The 18,517-nt window shown below is 37.2% G+C and overlaps 1 protein-coding gene across 1 annotated transcript; it reads right to left on the bottom strand.

The window, feature by feature from the left end:
- Nucleotides 1-216: 216 nt before the first annotated feature.
- nudt3b (nudix (nucleoside diphosphate linked moiety X)-type motif 3b) lies at nucleotides 217-8,081 on the bottom strand. Its single transcript, XM_007546935.2, has 5 exons — nucleotides 7,755-8,081; nucleotides 6,541-6,651; nucleotides 4,061-4,105; nucleotides 3,853-3,937; nucleotides 217-3,575 (listed from the first exon to the last, which is right to left on the bottom strand). The coding sequence occupies exons 1-5, from the start codon at nucleotides 7,851-7,853 to the stop codon at nucleotides 3,379-3,381; spliced, it is 537 nt and encodes a 178-aa protein (XP_007546997.1). The 5' UTR covers nucleotides 7,854-8,081; the 3' UTR covers nucleotides 217-3,378.
- Between the last annotated feature and the right edge of the window lie 10,436 nt (nucleotides 8,082-18,517).

The raw sequence follows: 18,517 nt of genomic DNA, 5'->3' as shown, positions 1-18,517 counted from the left end.
TGCCTGTTAGACAAATACACAAAAGGGTTCAATAGGGTTGGAAAGTTTTTCACCTTAAACCTGATTTGCTTTTTTTCCTGTTTAAGATGAATATTTTTAATTATTCTACATACTATAAAAGTAGATTTTAATCTTTCAATGTGGGTTCTACAATATTCTACTGTATGTTTAAACTGAAGTGGAAATATTTATTGAGATGAACAGAGACGCTTCACAGAAGTTGAAATACTGGTGTTTATTTGTTGGCACACTTATATTACAATCTTCAGTCTTGCTCTGGTTTTATTCCACAGTCCCAAATGACAAAAGAGGAAAACAATATTCCAGTGACACAAAAACACAAAATGTTTACAAGTATGTAACTTCCAGGCCGAACTCTGTAGCTAGAAGTGAACACGTTTGTAATTCAGTTGCAAGTATTTTAGGGGTCTTTGTTTTTTGTTTTCCTAATTTAACTAGATAGAACATCTTTTGCAATCATTCAATTGATAAAGGAAACTGAATGCTTACAAGCCTCAGCTGTTGAGATGTGCTTCTAATACTTCTGCCATGGCCACAAGATGGAGCCATTTCACTGGCATAGCAAACAAGCTTCAAACTTTGAAAGGAAGTGATGTTACTTCAAGATTCAGTTGTGTAACAAATATGCTCTTATTTTGCTTCAGCATAAAATAGAGCCCATGAAAAGTTAGTGGAAAATTTATGCCATAATTGCCAATGTTCTGTATTTAAAGACTTAATTAGCTCTGATCAGAACAGTCTGAAATTTTCCAACTAAGGAACAGTAATTCTAATTAACCACAGCCAGAGTGCTTCCTCTGGTTTTAAGGTTGTTCTACCTATATACAAGGCATTAGCTCATCACAGACAACCGAGTTAGGTGATGGTTAGAAACAAGAGGTCATTAATAATTACATTGTTAGCTGTTACTTAGGGAAATCCTCCTCACATTCATTTTGACAGTACCCATCATTAAAACTGAACCAAACAAATTCAATCCCAGCTAATTACTGACTTTTCTTTTAAGATAACAGCACATTTACATAAATGGTCAAATAGACAAATCTATTGCCAGATACAGAATCATAAAGCAAGACTTTAGCCACCACACCCTGCAAATGCACAACAATAAAACCTGCTCAAAGTCTCAGGCAGGAGGAGCCCGACCCGGTTCAAGTAGGAACACATTTCTATCATCAGCACTGAACATGCTGCTCCATGTTGTGACATTTTTCATGAAGCTTCAGTTCTCAATGCAATTTTCTGTAAGGGGTTTCACAACAGATTTCACTCAATGCTATTATTTCTTAGCCATAATTATAGATGAGACACTTATCTGTGTCTTTAAGAGTTGAACTGTGGCATTAAACATAGTATTTGATGGAAAAGTAAACATGATTGAAATTAAACTACACAAAATTACCTCAAATGAGCTTAATGATGAGTTTACCACATATGTAAAAACACAAACATTGATTTGGCTCTAATTTGTAATTTTTTTGTTGCAACGAATGAAACCCTCTACAGAAAAATAGACTACAGACTTGCTAATTTTTTTAACCAAGTAGCAGTTTGGAAACTTAAATGGCAATGACTCCGTTTTACATTTGAACCAAAAAAAAAAAAAATGGGTAAACCCTAACAGCCAAGAATTGGAAGGGATTTTATATTTTTAAATGATGTTAAAGGCTCATATCTCACAACCACATTTGTTGTTCTTAGTCTCAGATGTACTGTTTGCCACCTCAACACAGAAAAAAAAATCTAAACAGCTCCAAAGCCAACAAAAGAAGTTTTCAATTTTCCAGCCATAGCTGAAATGACACAGCACTCACAGATGTGTAAGAGGTGTTTTGTCATTTGTACTCTTCACTTTTGATCTATACAGAAATAAACAATTTACAATAAAAACCTCTTGCATGCCATCTACTACAGCGCCTCCAGTTTCACAGTATTGAGCCTGCTGCCACACGACTCATCGAGGTCATGTGACACAGCTCGGCTAGAGAGAGTCGCCAGACGAGTTAGAGAAGAGAAACCAAAAGAGAGGGGGGGAAAAAAAGTATCCAAAAGCATTTTAAAAGTAAAAACAAGTTCTCAAACTGTACAAGGCTTGTTTGTTCTGCACCTTTGCCAAAGGCAACATTACAGATCCATTACTTTCAATGTCAATCAGGTGTTCTGAGTGTTTCTGTGGATGCAATTTAAATGCAAACAAAAATAAGGGTAACAAAAAAAAAAGCAAAAGAAAAAAAGCCATTTATGTAATGAAAGTGCCCACTAAAGTCATCTGTGCTATGGTACAAACGCAATGTAAACAATTGTTTTTCAACCAAACTGAATGTGAGGAGTAAGATATGGACATGGGTTATAATAACTTAAGTGATATGTGCTGAATTCTGAAAAAATTCTTTAAACCTACTTTCACCCTCTAAGTACGTAGAGGAAGACTTTGTCGTCACAAGAGAATTTTAGAATAGGAAAAAAAAAGTGATTAAAATGAGGTAAAGACATCAAGGAGAAGAAGGGATCCTTTTTACATTATAAGTTGACATTCTTCCACTCTGTACAGTTTACTGTATACGCTCAGCTTGAGGGTGAAACCTGTAGTGCTTGGCTAGCTTCCCAAATAAAAGAGAAACACAGTTGACACTTGAAAGTCTATCTAAACTGAAGAACTACTTAGGGGCTGTGCTAAAAAGCTGAGCTTAAATATATATATATAAAAAATAATAAAAACCACAGTTAGGAGAACATGGAGAAAAGCCAAAGACCTTGCCACAAATCCGTTGCACAGTCAACATCAGGTCACTCACGCGAGCGAGGCGACATTAATGGTGCTCATGCAAGACGTTTCCCACAAATCTGTTTCAGGTACAGACACTATTTCCTATCCTTACAACGAGGGAGGGAGTACATTTATGGGCACATTCAGTCACAGAAAACAACCAAAATAATGGAGAAGACATTAAAAAGACCACCAGAAAGCCTTCAGCTTAAGCACTACGCATACACTTTTACATTACAACAGTAAAAAGTAGTTCTTGCATTCATTAAACACCACACTAAGGGTGCATAAGGACAGGGAATGAGGGGATACTTCATGCATTTTCTGTAAAAAGGAAAATAAAACAGGGATCAAAAATTACATTTAATTACATTTACAAAGTGTTTCAGTCTATTCACCCAACACTTGTCATCAAGTCTGTGCCACAATTCTGGCACAAAGGAGTTGGCAAGGCAAACCATGTTACTGAAAAAACAAAAGAAACAGAAAAAAAAAAAAACAGTAGAGAGGACAGAAGAGAAAGAAGTGACACAAGTAAGAGCGCAAGTGGTGGCAAAAGCTCCAGGGGGAAATCAGAGTTGTGGTTCTAGTTATCTGATACCCGAGACGGAGCTCTGATTGATGCTGTAGGTTGGTGAGAGGTCCTCGCCTATAGTGGTCACCAGTGGCGTTCCATTACTGGTCAGGCAACTCTCCTGGAGAGCCTCGAAGTAGGTGGCCTGAACGGGCTTGTGACACTGCAACACTTGTATGGCATCGTCTATTTTAAACCATTCCCTTTTCCTCCCTGTAGGCAGGAAAAGAAACATGAGTGGTAGATACAGTTCACCCAGAAAGAACAATTGATACAGAAAACAAAATACAAAATAAATTGGACAAATGATCAGGACTACAGAGAGTTTGTATATATAATAAAAAAAAATCCCAAGGGCTGGAATTAAACATCCTTGAAATGCAATATGACCGAGACTGAGTTCTAAGAGGAAAAATAACAACAACAAAGCCACAGAGAAGCATGTGACTGCGTGTGATTCTTGTTTTGACCACGGAACAAAGTGCTTTACCAATGTTGACCGAGTCTTCCCAGTCCTCCAGTACTTCTGTTACAATTAGAACATACACGTAGGTTCTGTGTTTCCTCTCCTTGTTCTGAGGGAGAAAATTACAAATTTGGATCTTTATTTACAGTCACACACAAGCCACTTGGTTGAGATTTAAAAATGTGAGGAAAAAAAAAAACACACAATCCATAGGAAGCAGAAGGAAACTTGCCTCAAATACTCCGACTAAGCGACCCAAGGTTCCCTTCACACCGGCCTGCGAGATGAAGGAAAAGGTCAGAAAGTAATACCATGGTAATTAAACCACAAAAGAGGATTAAGGCTTGCTCTGATAAAATGAATACAATAAATAAACAAGACAATTCAAAGTAATGCAGCCTGACAAACCAAAAATAAACATTGCATCTAAACTTCGGTGTGTTTAGTTGAGCTGGATTTAGAGTGCTGATGTAATTTGTATGGTAATTTTGAAACTAGTTTGTGTTTGTGTTGCAGTGGATTATGTTACATAAGACTGTGTGTTTTCACACTGCAGATTCACTCCTTTATTGTGTGTGTTCAGTCCTCCAAATAACAAATGCAGAATAAAAGCCACGTTCAGATTATTTATTATTTCTGCAATGCCTCAACGAAGCACACACCAGGTCGGAATGTCAAAATAGGAAATCAGCTGAAAGTTGGATGTCAAACTTAAAATAATGGTTTTGCACAAATTTCTGTAAAAATATATGAAATGGAAATCACAACCTTTTGCGGAAAGGGTTGGCAGGTTATATTGTAAAACTCAACAAAGTAGTATTCTGTCTTATTTAAAAAATGGAATGACATGATCTTTTAGTTTTAGTTTAACAAATCACGTAATACTGAATGACCCAACAGATACATTTCTACTGCCTCACAAATCAATTTAGTTCTTCGTTTAAAGAGCAGCAAAAACATAAAACAAGCCTGTTCAGTTGATGCGGTTATGTAAGCAGCTCCTCTGACAGAAATCTTTCTAGAGTAATACAAGACTGTATAAAAAGGTCAGAATATAGACATATTAAATTCTTTGTTGTTAGACATTTCTATTCCCCTCTCAATATTACAACTAAGCAAACCTCTTTTCACCAGACACAAAAACTTAAACATAATATTCAGGCTTACTATAAAATAAAAAATACATAAAACATCTCAAGTCCCAGGTGAATAGTTAGAGAGGTTCAAATACAGAGCCGGGCCGCTTGCTGACATCTTTGAAGCTTCTTCAGCTTCCAGTTTCACTCTATAAATAAATGTTGGACTCCACAAACTGCGCCACGGCCTCTGTGTTACACTTCTCAAGTCTTCAACTGGTTTTGATGGAAAAGAACAGACCCATCAAAAGAAACTCATAAACCATGCCAGGGATTAAGTAATAGGCCAAACGTCAGCCTGTGTGTTTTTTTATGAAGTGGAAAATGTCTCCCAGCTCAGGTATTTGTGTAACTGAAAACTACAGGGCATCATCTTGGAAGAGGATGGACAGTACTGAGGCTGCATTACGGTTATGCAATGTGTCCTAATGGTGCAGGATTGGGGCGTATCACTGACAACAGAATAAGGTCAGGCCAGGAGCGGGTAAATAGACAAATGAAGCCAGAGTAACATCTGGACTGCGATTGGGTCCTGAACAGTATCTGGCAACACTCCAGGTCAGAAAGCACAAGCAATCGCTCACTGGGTAATCACAATAAGATCATAAGGATTAGAATTACACCAGCATCCAAAATAAGGCTAAAAAATAGAGTATATGACTATATATTTCTGTGTGATTGTTTTAAGCGCTCAAATAACTCTTAGTGGTGGCTAGACACTTTGAGTCAATGAAAATGTGCTGGCAACAAGCAGTGTCCAGCAGCCACTATGAGAGCCAGGATAAGAGATTATATCAGCATCCATCAGTGTGATGGATCACACACAAAGAACAGGCTTTACATGTCAGGGGCCCGGCATGAGCTAAATGATGAGAGAACTTCTACGACTTCAGTATCAGTGCTTGTATTCTAATCAAAATGTCCAGGAAAATGAATGGAAGACACACAATTTAAGTGTATAAATTGTATTAGCAGAATTTTAGTTTAGTTATTTCCATTAAATTCTACAAAGAATTATAAAAACTGCAACATGTTATTTAAGAGGCAGAATTAAAAACTTCTAAAAAAATTTAATCAAATTTTCTTCAATTTTTTTTTTTCTATTTTTGGGACAGTACGGTGCTAGTGCAGCTAGCATTTAATCTCAGTGTGACCCTTATGACACCACAACACTGCCTTGAAACATGATGCCATGATACTGCTTACATGTTGCCAGGCTCCCAGTCTCTCTGGTTGTGCAAACAGGATGACTGCATTAACAAAAAGGATTCTGAGAGCAAGGCCGTATTCCTAGTGTTAAATACAGGCATGATTGTAATACAACACTCTTCTGAGCCTACACTCGACTCAGACCAATTTGTCACACTGAAAATGGAAAGCTGTTCTCAGAATAACATTTTTGTCTTTAGTTGACGTGAAGAAAGACAGGTTTTGTATTTGTTCATCAGAAAATGTAAGAAGAGACTTGTAACAAATATTCTACTTTTGGGTGACTTATAACACCTGTTAGAATACAAATATGAAAAGGTGAAGACTAAGGCTATAAAACGAGATAAAAACAAACATCTGAACTGACCTCTTCACACACTTCTCGAGCTGCAGCAACATTAGGCTCTTCTTCAGGCTCCATTCCCCCTCCAGGAACAATCCACTTATCAGGATGTCGACTGCTGCTCACTAAGAGCACCTGGAATGAATCCCACACAATTTCTTTTTTGTGTTCTTTTTACTTATCTTTGCAGTACAGAAGATATAGAACTTCCTAAAAACCCTCCAATCAAGATGCTAAATGTAAGCCTCTTATTACTTAGGTGACTCTGTGCCAGGTGCCACAGATGGACCTGTAAGTAGAGGAAATGCAAGGAGTGAAATTAATTATCTATATCTGCGAGCCAATCAGGTAAACTACTGTTCCTGGGAAAAGTTTGTGTGTGTGAGATAATGATGCATTTCCTGAAATCAATGAGGCATATGTTGTTCACAGTCTGGCCCTTCCTTTGACCAGGATGAGGAACTGATTTAGTCTTATTTTGTCTGCTCTCCTGGTAATGTTTTTCTTACAAAGACACCTCTGTTCTTGCGTGTCGAAGGCATACGAGTTTCTTAAATGGTTTAAACAACAGGGTAGCCATTGTTAACTTTCAACAGAATAAAACAATGCAAAAATTGTGGATTTGTGTCTTCTCGTTGTGCGATGCTTTAAACTCAAGGTCCTATAGTTTATCTCACAAAAGTAAATCGACATGTGAAACAAATTGACCAACACAACAAGGCGATCCTATAGCTATTCCAACAACATACCATGGGTGGGAAAAACCACCCAAATTGATTTTGCCGTCACAATAATATACTTAACATGGCTTTTTAAATTACATCAATATTTTAGTCAGTCAATGAAATATACATATTTTTCTCGTCATGAGGCTCACAGTAATCAAGCAAATACTCCTTTGATGAGGCTGTGGCTTCTGGCTGACAGCTGGCTCCCCGGAGCAGCAGCAGCGCTAATTAGCATGCTAGAACCAGCATTAGCACTAAGCTAACTCCATGCAATGGGGTTTCCATTTCCAAAGCTAAAGAGCCTTATATAACACTAGCATAAGTACTGGCTAGAAACTAACTTTTAACATACAGACAGGGTAAAAAGAGAATTTGGAATTAAACTGAGTAATCACTAAAATGGTGACCATGTTAATAAATGTATCGATTTAGAGATACGCAAGATACTGAAGACACCCCCTGCTGCTAGTGTTAGCATGGCCTTTCAAGCAGCAACATCCCCGAGCTCACCTCCTCCTCCGACTCACTCCTGAAGCACAGACAGGCTGCCCGCTTCTTGTAGCCATCCCCGTCGTACGTCCGGGTTTGGTTGGATTTGAGCTTCATCATTTCGGGAGCACAAAAGTATAAAAGTACAGCTTTGTTTACCACGTATGAAGATGACGGTTATCGACGCAAAGTCCTCCTCCGGGGAACCTCGGCGTTTTACTTAAAAGAAATAACTTCTTCTCCGCTTCATTTTCACAAACCTAGGCACATCTACGGCACGGTCGCCATTACAAGGAGCCTTTACGCCCACGACGTAATGTAACATTTAACAGCTCTGCGGGCGTAAGGATATTGCCTAGAGAGAGTTGAAGAATTTGAGTAGCAGTGACTGAAGCGGGGGAAATGCAACACCACGCTCTCTCTGACTGGAGTGAGCCGGTGAGGAAAACTAGTGGTTTGGCCTCAAACTAACTCGACTAGACCACTTGTGTGAGCCCCATTTACGTTTCCCTCTCATGTTATTTTATTCTAAACATTTTAAAACAGAGTGTTATTAAAGTAAAACTCTGTCAAAAATTACATAATGGAATGATATGCGAAACTAACGGCTTCAGCACTGTAGGTAACGGACAGCGTCATAAGGTTGTTAAATCTGATATTGCATTTATTTTACATGTAAAAAAAAATCTATATCTATAATTTCAACAATCTAAGGACAATTTTAGGTTAACTCAATTATTTATAAAACACAAATTTGGAATAGATGTAACGACATTATACTTATAGATCAGCACTTCGTGTTTATTCCTCTAAATTATTTCCAGTCCAATGATAGATAGATAGATAGATAGATAGATAGATAGATAGATAGATAGATAGATAGATAGATAGATAGATACCAGAAGTTTACAAATACTTAATAAAAAATACATATACACTAATGTAATTTATTGATTAATATCTTCAAAATCATAAGTTTACATACATTTTCTCAGCATTTAGTAGCATTCTCTTTTAACTGTATTGTGGGTCAACATTTTCGTTTCCCTTCACAATAACCTTCTTCCAATAGTTTGCTGGAATTCTGGCTCAATTCACCTGACAGAACTGCTGTAACAAGTCAGGTTTATTGGCTGCTTTGCTCACACATGCCTTTTCAGATCTGCCCCCATAATTTAAGATCAAGGCTTTGTGATGGTCATACCAAAACATTGACTTTGGTGTCCTATAGCCTTTTTATAATCACTTAGTTGCACCTTAGATTCGCTCTATATTCGCTCTGTTACTTCTCTTTATGTGCATGCTTAGAAACAGATTGGGCAAACAAAAGGAAAGAAACGTTTATCTCCGATCTTCTTCCTATCAGTCATGACAGTACTATTTCCAGAGTTGAACCTGAGGTTTTTTCTGCACTTCATTGGACACACTCTAAAGTATGTTGCAGATCTGTACTGTAAGGTTACAAGAGCACAGTCTTCAGCATGCATGAGAGGAACAATCGCATAGTCTCCCACTTTACAAGCAGTCCAACAATCTCTTAGTTTAACAGACTGATAATCCATGTAGAAATTAAATAAATGAAGTGTTAGCATACCTCCCTACTGAATCTGATTGGTGATATGAAAAAAAAACTGCCACGATTGATTCAATTGAAGGCTTAAGTTACATCTAGAAGGCTCATTATATATTAACATAAACTTGTTTTGCTGTCTGTGGTAACTTACAACTTCCAGTGTGTGAATGCACAGATCTGTGCTCTCTTTAAACCCAAATATGCAATCCTGAACAAGATAACTTGTTTAAAGACTTTAGACGGTATATTGGCTAGAGCTTTTACAATCCACTGTCTGCTTTAAAGGCTTAAGATGTTCCTTTTTGATAAAGATTATAATTAGAGTGAGTTTATCGTGAGATATCTATATTTATGTTGCTATTGGCTTGGATTGGGCTCCGGGAGGAAAAATTGACCACTTCTCTCTGGCAATTCTGCAACATTCACGTCTTTCTCTCCAGTTTTCAATATTTACTGTCATTTCAACTTTTAACTATGTTTTCTCTCAGTTTGTTTGCTCGTTATAGAAGTTGTAAAATAAACTTTGGTTTCTTTTTTTTTCTGTTTCCACTCAAACCCCAGTCGATCCTGGCAAATGGTCATTCACACTGAGTCGGGTTCTGCTGGAGTTTTCTTCCTGTTAACGGGGAGTTTTCCTTTCCATCGGGGTTTGATTCAAAGTCAGTGACACAATGCTAACAATTGTTCATTGTCACTCAATTCAGTCTGTAGGTTTTTTTAGATAAATTTTTTTAAATCAATTTAAATAACAAACTGAATTTGTCTTTATTGTTTAATAACAAGAATGAATTGGAATGTATGTTTCATTGAATTAAATGGACCTTTTTTTATAACGTGTACTGAGATGACATGTTGTGTATTGGCATTATATAGATATACATAATTCAATTATGGCTTTCTGAACTATTAGTTTTACCACTTCTATCTTTAATAAGAAAGACGAATAGACGAAAGGCAGCATATTACAAGGTGTAAGCCATAGTGTCAATCAGAAATCCAGAAAATAACCAAAGTAGCAGTACTGAAGTCTAGTCTGGGCCACCAGAATTATTTACGGTCAATCTCTAAGTGGCAGCGGACACTTCACTGGGAGGGCTAGACATATCTTCAAAAATAGTTCCTTCACATTTATCATTCTTTACACAGTTAAGACGATCAAAATTATGTTTTCTCCATAGTTCAACAATGTTCTTTAAATGTGTTAGCTGTTTGGTTTGTTTTTCTTTTTTTCTTTTTATGTTACCTTTATTTCTAGTTTCTCATTCTCTCTTACTAAACCATATTGCCTTCGTTGCAGAAGCAATTTCCTGCCAGGGATCGATACTGTTTCATCTAATCTAATTATTTATATTCCATTCAAGTTTCTCCCCACAGGTGCTGACATTTGAAGTCGCTCCTTACTTCCTCACAGTTTTTTTTAAATGGCTTCCTGTTAAAAGAAATCTGCTTAAAAAAAAAAAAAAACCCACTGAATCTAACCACAAAATAGTTGTGTTAAACTCTGTTTCCTATCACAAATAGAAAGAATGCTTGAGGAGCTCAATCCTTTCAAAGATTAACTGTTTTATATAACTGTCACACAACATGGTGACAGTTTTAACAAATATGTAGAAAAAAAATCTGTAAAAGTTACAAACTCCAACTCTATTTTCATTAACCAGTAAGCAACTTACAAACCTACAGTACTGCATGGGTGGCATTAATATACAGATATTGATAAAGAAAAGCAAGTACAGAAAGTATCTTTTGAAGACTAATACAAAATTCAGTAAATTACTTAACTTGATGTACATTTAAATTCAACAAAACAGCAGTTGAGTGTGAAAAGACAAGTCAAACAAACTGAGTTGTGGGAAGACATCAATAATTATATAAAAATGTATGTTTGTATATAACATGTTGAAAAGGCAAACTTGAAAGATCTTAGGGTTAGCAACAGTTTCACACTGAGGAAAATTAACTTACTTTTCTCTCTCCTTTCCCCCTCTCTTTCTTTCTCTCTGTCTTTCAGGCAAACAAGAGCATGCCTTAGACAATTAAACATAACAGTGCAGGGTCACACTAAAGGCTGCACTTTTACTCTCTGCTGTTTCCACGGCAACCTGTTCTCTTTGCAAATCTCTGGTGTACCATTCTAATGCAAGGATAGAGATTACAGTCCCTTTTCTGTCCAACAGATGGCGCTCTCCGCTATAAGTGAATACACCAAAGTAGGTTTTTATACATCTGACTGCATCATGAAGTATTTTGTCTAAAGAGTCTCAATAATTTTTTTTTACATTCAGGTTCTTAAACACACAAATGTCTTAGGTCATATATATATGTTTAATGATTTTAAATACTTGTTTTAGTTAGCTGTGAGCAGAAAATTATTGTATGGAATTTTTCTCATGTCCTACAGACATGACTTACATATTGTTCCTTTGCTGTAGATATTATATTAGGTTCTGATGCTTCTTTCCTCCAGAGTCTTTATTTTTATTTGACACACACTGTACAATATGCACTCATGGCCAGTGCTGGGACCAATCAGAAAATGAGTGAAAAAACAGTCAAAGTCTTAAAAAAAAAACGATTAAGGACCCTAAGGGAGTCTTAAGCACTGTTTTTTTAAGTCTGGTTCCTTGAACATAAAGTGGTTTAAAAATCTTTGCTCAGTGTTGTCAGAGATACTGTCAGCCAGACATTCTGAGCTGGGAGGAAGTGCAGTGTTTACAGACTTGACAGAATCCCAGGGGGAAAAAAGCTCTTATTCTTAGAAACTATCTGAGGACATGATTTCGATTTCTGAGAAGTTGCTTTAACTTGTTGAATTAAATTGGCATTGATGCCAGTAAGACACACGATCAGATAAAACAGCACTGGCAAACAAACCAGCAGAGATTCGGAGAAAGACTGGGAAGTCTATAAGTGTAGTCATTTAGATAGATTTTCCACTTAATGCATTGTTTCCCACCAAAGACTGAACCTTTAAGTGACTGTTTTTGAACTCGGAAAGGTAAAAATTCAAAGCTTGTCTAAAGAAATGTTCAGGTATGTTACATGTTGGTAGATTTACAGGATGGAGCAAAATAAAACTTCGTCAGTGTTTCCAGATAATGTACTACACAGTAAGAAACATGACACCCATAGACTGGGTTTCTCCTCAAGAGAACAAATGAACAAGAGGTCTGTTTTAGATTTAGTTGGTGTAGTCCCAACTGGACTCCTCCGGTCGGGGAGGTCAACCTTGCGATCTGGTCCTTAGAGAAGATGATGCCAGTCCATCCTGAACTGTCCATCTGAAACCTTAGCTGAGGCAGAACAAACAAAAGTATGGGGGAAAAAAAGAGTAAGCTGTTTTTCCATTTCATTTGAAAAGTAATTAGAAAATCTAACTATGCAGCTAACACAAGAGTGGGTGTCTTGAGGTCTTAGGTCCGTCTGGATCTCCCTCTTGCACAGCCTGGACACCCTCCAGCTTCTCAGCTTGGTTTAAACTTTCTGATTCTTGTAAATTAATGTGAATCTAATTTCATGCGTGGATGGATTTTAAGGATTTCTGCTACAGTTTTGCTTTCTTAATTGATTGAGTCATCCCGTTCTCTTGCCACTTCGGAATAACCACTCCCGCTTGCCCTTCAAGTTGTTTTTCTCCACGCTCTGACCTTCTCCACCCCATAGCTCACCTGTTCTTTCTCTGCTAATGAGCCCTCTAGGTTTATAATCCCCCATCATCCCCTGGCTCATTTGTCAGATTGCCTCCATGTTACAAGCCTTTAGTTTCCATTATTATGTGTCTTAGCCTCTACCTTTCTCTTTCTTTTTCAAACCTCTTCTAATTATTTTGGATTTGGTTTGAATTTGTTGGAGGACTGCCTGCAGGGCTAGAGTGCAGCCTCAATTGTCCTTTTATGTAAATTAGGAAATAACTTTTAACATCTTACCTTCTCTACCATCACTTAACATCTTCAAACTGATCACAAGTATAGCTGACCAAATGACATAATTAAAGTCTTCAGTAGGGAACACATTTTGCTTCAGTGAAGCTATGAAATTACATTAGACTTTTGCACAAAGTAGTTTTACAAAAGCAGGCAATACACTCCATTATTTCACATATAAGAGTGAGTTTATTTAGGTAGTGAAAATGTGTATTAGACTTAGAGTGTCTTATCCTATACTCAAATAAGAAAGTGTGATGTAAAACAGACAGCATATTGCTGGCAGTCATATAAAAGATAAGCAGAACTGTCGCAACTGGAGTGTGGCGAAAAGTAAATGAGCCAGGAAATTCGGCTTTAGTGCTGTATCTCATAATAGGGCAATCCCTAAAGATAAAACGACACCAAGGGCTACGCAGCAGCTGAGGTTTGTTTAACAGACGAGTGTGAGGATATTGGAAACATTAACCTTTAAGCTCCTTTTTTCTCTCCAGGTAAATATGCACATTAATGACTAAATAAGCAGGAGACAGTGCAGTCCTGCCCAAGGCCAGAACAGACTGTGCTTGGCTTCAAAGATAAGAGAAGTTACCATGTTTAATTTGTTCTTTCTTTTTTCGACCTTATGTGGGATTGCTTCCTGTGCACACAGTCTTCATTTGAATCTTTATTATTCAAGATCTTGTGCAAACCTGCCTTTTCTAAATGTTCTGAAAAAAAAAGAAAGTTAAATCCATTGTTACAATCACTGTCTACAACAAACTGTGTCAAAAGTTAAATTTACTTAGTAAATATGTGTATATAATGCTTCTGCATTATATAAACATAAATATTGTGTCTCATATATAGTGTTTTACAAAAAGTACTTCTTTTCAATAACTCAAACTTGGACAGACTGGATGGAGAGTGAAGAGTGAACATCAGTAGTAATGCATTGCCACACATTTTTCATATGATTAGTTTTAGCTCATTTTAACACATAACCATGATTTGACTTAAACAGCGGATAACCATTGACTCAAAGGTCAAGATACTGACCCAAAAGTCAGAATCCTGCATATTTGATTTTTTTTGACACACCTGAATCAAATCATGGCTGATTAGCAGGCCTCTTAAGACCATTGGTATGGTGAGGAGATGTACTGTATACTACCCGGGTGATGAACCGATCCATTGGAGGGCTAGGTAGTTGTTTATGGTTGTTAGTTTGGTGGAAAATTTACCACCAAAACTCAAGTCTTTTGGAGTTTTTTTTTTCTCCCTGGACTGTGCCTTGTTTTTCTCCACCTGTCTTTAATTCTAACCAGCTTTCATTTTCTCGCGTAAGAGAAGCGTCCCCACAGCATGATGCTGCCACATCTCCATTCAATACTGGGGATAGGATGTGCAGAGCATGCTTTATGCCATGTACCTTGATTTTGTAGTGTAGTTCAAACATTTTGGTTTTGAATTCAGCTGAGCAGTATTTTATTTTATAAAATGATCCGAAAACAGATGCACACCACACGTTTCAGATTTTATTTTTTAAATAAATCCTTCTTCCACTTTATAATAATGCACATAGATATATGTTCATCAATCACATAAAGTCATAATGCAATACAATGAAATTTGTGGTTTGAAATTTTCTGATATCTGTTATTTGCTAAATAATTTGAAAACCACAAATAACTTTCTTTCCACTTCAAAACCCATCAGTTTGTGTTGGTTTGTCACAAATGGTCACAATAAAATGCTTTGAAGTTTGTGCCTATACCATAACAGAATCAGAAAAGTTCAGTGGTATTAACACTTTTGGATAACACTGTGTTTGAGTGAGAATTTCAGACACTTTCAATGTTTTGGACGTTGATAAATGTGTTAACCACCAGGGGCTGCTCTTATTCTGGTTACAGAAATCCCACACTGTCACTCACTTCTAATTCCTGAAGACTGGTCTGACAATGCAAGAGTAAAACAATTATGTGCACCATAAAACACAGCCACAAACTTTAGCAAAAGAAGCTACAATGGTAAATCTGTAATTTCATTGTCTATAGAGTTGTGATGTTTTTTTTATTAGACAAAAATCATTTATATATTCCAAGAACTAGAGATTTATAATTTAATAATTATTGCGAAATATTTATGAGGATAATTAAACTGTCTTTGGTCTCATAAAACCTAAATTTCCTAGCGACAACTTCATCTCCTTTATTAATTTCTTGGTTGATATCTTAATGATGTAACATCACAGAAGGGGCTGGATATATGTGAGTTTGGAGGTTCACATCGAATAGATTGTTTTCTTTCTGTGCCTTTAGAAAAACTCATTGTAAGCTGCAAGGGGTCAAAAGGCTACACCTGCGACAACTGCCAGCGACTATCTGAACAAAATATATCCCTCACACGTGGAGCGCACTTTTTCAGACTGCATGACCCGGCTGCCATGCTCCATTGTTGTAACATATTGCTTCAAATAACAGTGGAAAAGTGACTCATTTGAGCGTCCTCCCACGTTTTGGCTAGACTCTCAGTGTCTTGATGCTGTTGAATCAAACATTTGAAGCTTTTAGATTCTCAATATTAAAGGACTGGAGACTTATTTAAATAATTTACACAAAAATCTGGCAATTAGATTCATTTTTCTTCTGCTAACTGAAAAGGAGACTTCACATGTTTATTTAAATTTTAATTCAGCGGTTTGAAAAGAGTATTCATACCAGAAGCTAAGTTGAAGACAAAAATCCCATAAACAATGTTTTCTCTCAATCATACAAAATGCAGCAGAACTTACATTCTTTCCTGAAAGACATCAATAAAGTAATTTTTTTCAAATCTTAGAATTTACATTTCGATTTGTTCCCTTAATGTTTCCATGGAAAAGGAGACGTCTGGGGGCAGGCGATTATGCCTGAGTGGCTGGTCCTTTCGACTTGGATTTTCACTAGTGACTGGAATTAACATGGCTTAAATTCTCTCCGCCCCATAGCTAATTGAAACAAGTAATCTCCAGAGTTTGCCTTGCATAGAAGGATGGGGAGGACTCGGCTGCATTACACGTTATCCTCTCAGCAGACACGTTAAACAAAACAACAGCTCTGCTAGCAGGAAGCAACGTGAAGCAACGATGGGCCTCCTGGAAGAAATAACTTTTACATTTATTCGCCACAGCTGAATAAATCATTTGTGCTAACCATGCTGAACAGAAACAGAACGCTGGTTTGAGGGGCTGACAGATGGAGGTAATCAAATGTTTTGACAAGTAGTAAAATGATGTAGAGCACGCTGTTCAATAATGTACACAAGCTAGCTCTGTCATTCTTTTGCATGACTTGTACGGCAACACAATAGCTCGGCAGAGTGTATAGTCAGCTCAAACGTTTGGCTGGAATTTGCTCCAGCAGAGGTGCTGATGAATATTCAGAGGCTCAGCTGCCTCGAGGGTCCTCAGAGACAAGGACCCCCACCTCCCTAGTCTTTACTTCTACACACACATGCACTTCCCCCCACTTTTCTTTTGATCTGGTGGAGTGGGTCCAGCACTCCACAGGTGTGACCCACTCAGACCTGTGAAAGGCTACACACAACACTCAGGCCTGTGATCAGGAAGGCAAAAGGAGCAGCTGCACAAATCTGAGAAAGCAACGGCTCAATTATCACCAGGGAGACGAGCCAATCAGGACAGGAGCGGCCACTGTAGCAGAGCTGGCCTGAGGAATAAGCAAACTGTACGGCTGCTTAGGGACCTCCTGCTTGTCGCGAGAGCCAAGACAGACATTTTAAAGTGACATAATGAGAGGCATGCTTTAATGCCTCAGTTAATGATTAATGGTGATTTTTTTTTCTTATGTGTAGGTTGTGGGCATAATTTCTCGCAGAGTGACAATGTTTAAGTGGATTAACAAGTCAAAGGTATTTGTCACATTATCCTCCTGAAGCAGTGGGTTGATCATAATGACTCAGCTCTTGAGTGGTAGATCTCATGTATCCAAAGACAAGACCATTTTGCATATTAAGCCAATATCTGCTCTTCTCTGCTTTGGGGGGACATTTCGTTTGTGCTCTCACTTGAAAACACTGTTGTACCTCTCTCAAAACATCTCTGTTTTGTGTTCAATCTCTCCTCCTCAGCCTTAATGAAACGGCAGAACGGATTGAAAACAGCCTCATTAAACTAAACAGCAACAAAACTGAGGTTTTACATTTTGGCCCACATCATTCTGCTAGCAGCCTGGCCAACAAGTTACCTCATATCTCATTCCATTACTCCAGAGCTCAAGCATCAAGTGGAAAACTTGAAAGTTATTTTAGATTCAGATCTCTCTTTAGATCAACATTCCACCAAAAATAGCAACCATCAGCTAAGAATAATCACAAAACTTAAATCCTTTTTAGCATCTCACAATCAATAAATAGTCTTTTATGACTTCTGTATGAGCTCATCACTCGTGTCCTCTGCATTGGCTCCCTGTCTACTTTAAAATTCACAACCCTGCAAGGACAAGCAGGGAAATGGGGAACTGAATGGATGGATGTATTTTTGGCCTTTGTATACAGTTACACTCACTAAATTGTAATATTACTGAAAAGTTCATTCACTTCAGTAACTTAATTCATTAAGTGAAACATGTTATAGATTAATTACACACAAACTGATGTTTCCAAGCCTTTATTGCCATTAATTATGTTTTCACACTTACAACTAATGAAAACACATGATTACAATATTACATCAGGCTAGTAGAAGAAAACATTAATGCAGAAATGTTAATCTAATTTAAATGTTGTTTATTGCCTGCTTAAAGATGGTTTTTTTATAAAGGTGCTTTTAATCTGCCAAACAAGCTCTTTGGAAAACATCTTGATTGAATAATTTTGTATTACTCTCCTTTTAAACATCTTTAACATTTTATATCAGAGTGTTCAAATCAACAAACTTGACCTCCTTGTGACTAAATCATGTCTCAAGCACAAAAGAAACAAAGTCTTTTCAGTTTTTGCTTCATGTTGGTGAGACTCTTTCCTACCTATTGTGCTCCTTTCGTCCTGATCCTTAAGTCTGTGTGTTAAAATTTTTGTCTTGTTAGTTTGGCCTTCCAAGCCTACACATATTTCTAACTAAATGATTGTGTTTGTTTCATGTGCCTGGTATACATGCTGCTTATGGGTGTATGATTTCAACTTTCGTTTGAATTTTTCTTGTTGCTTATTTGTTTTTCAGTTTTTATTCTTGCTTGTTTGTTTGTTCTAGATATGATGCTCAATACTTTGACCAATGAGAACTGCATTTATAAGTACTATGTAAA

This window comes from Poecilia formosa, unplaced genomic scaffold, assembly GCF_000485575.1.
Source record: "Poecilia formosa unplaced genomic scaffold, Poecilia_formosa-5.1.2 Scaffold18, whole genome shotgun sequence".
In the NCBI taxonomy this organism is placed as follows: Eukaryota; Metazoa; Chordata; class Actinopteri; order Cyprinodontiformes; family Poeciliidae; genus Poecilia; species Poecilia formosa.
This window is presented reverse-complemented; position numbering and strand designations above follow the sequence as displayed.

Excerpts from the sequence above, each read along its gene's own strand:
- nudt3b (XM_007546935.2), bottom strand. The coding sequence starts at position 7,853 with ATGATGAAGCTCAAATCCAACCAAACCCGGACGTACGACGGGGATGGC. Across the intron at positions 6,652-7,754 it reads GGAGTGAGTCGGAGGAGGAG|GTGCTCTTAGTGAGCAGCAG; the intron begins GTGAGCTCGGGG and ends GATTCATTCCAG. Across the intron at positions 4,106-6,540 it reads CTCGAGAAGTGTGTGAAGAG|GCCGGTGTGAAGGGAACCTT; the intron begins GTCAGTTCAGAT and ends TTCATCTCGCAG.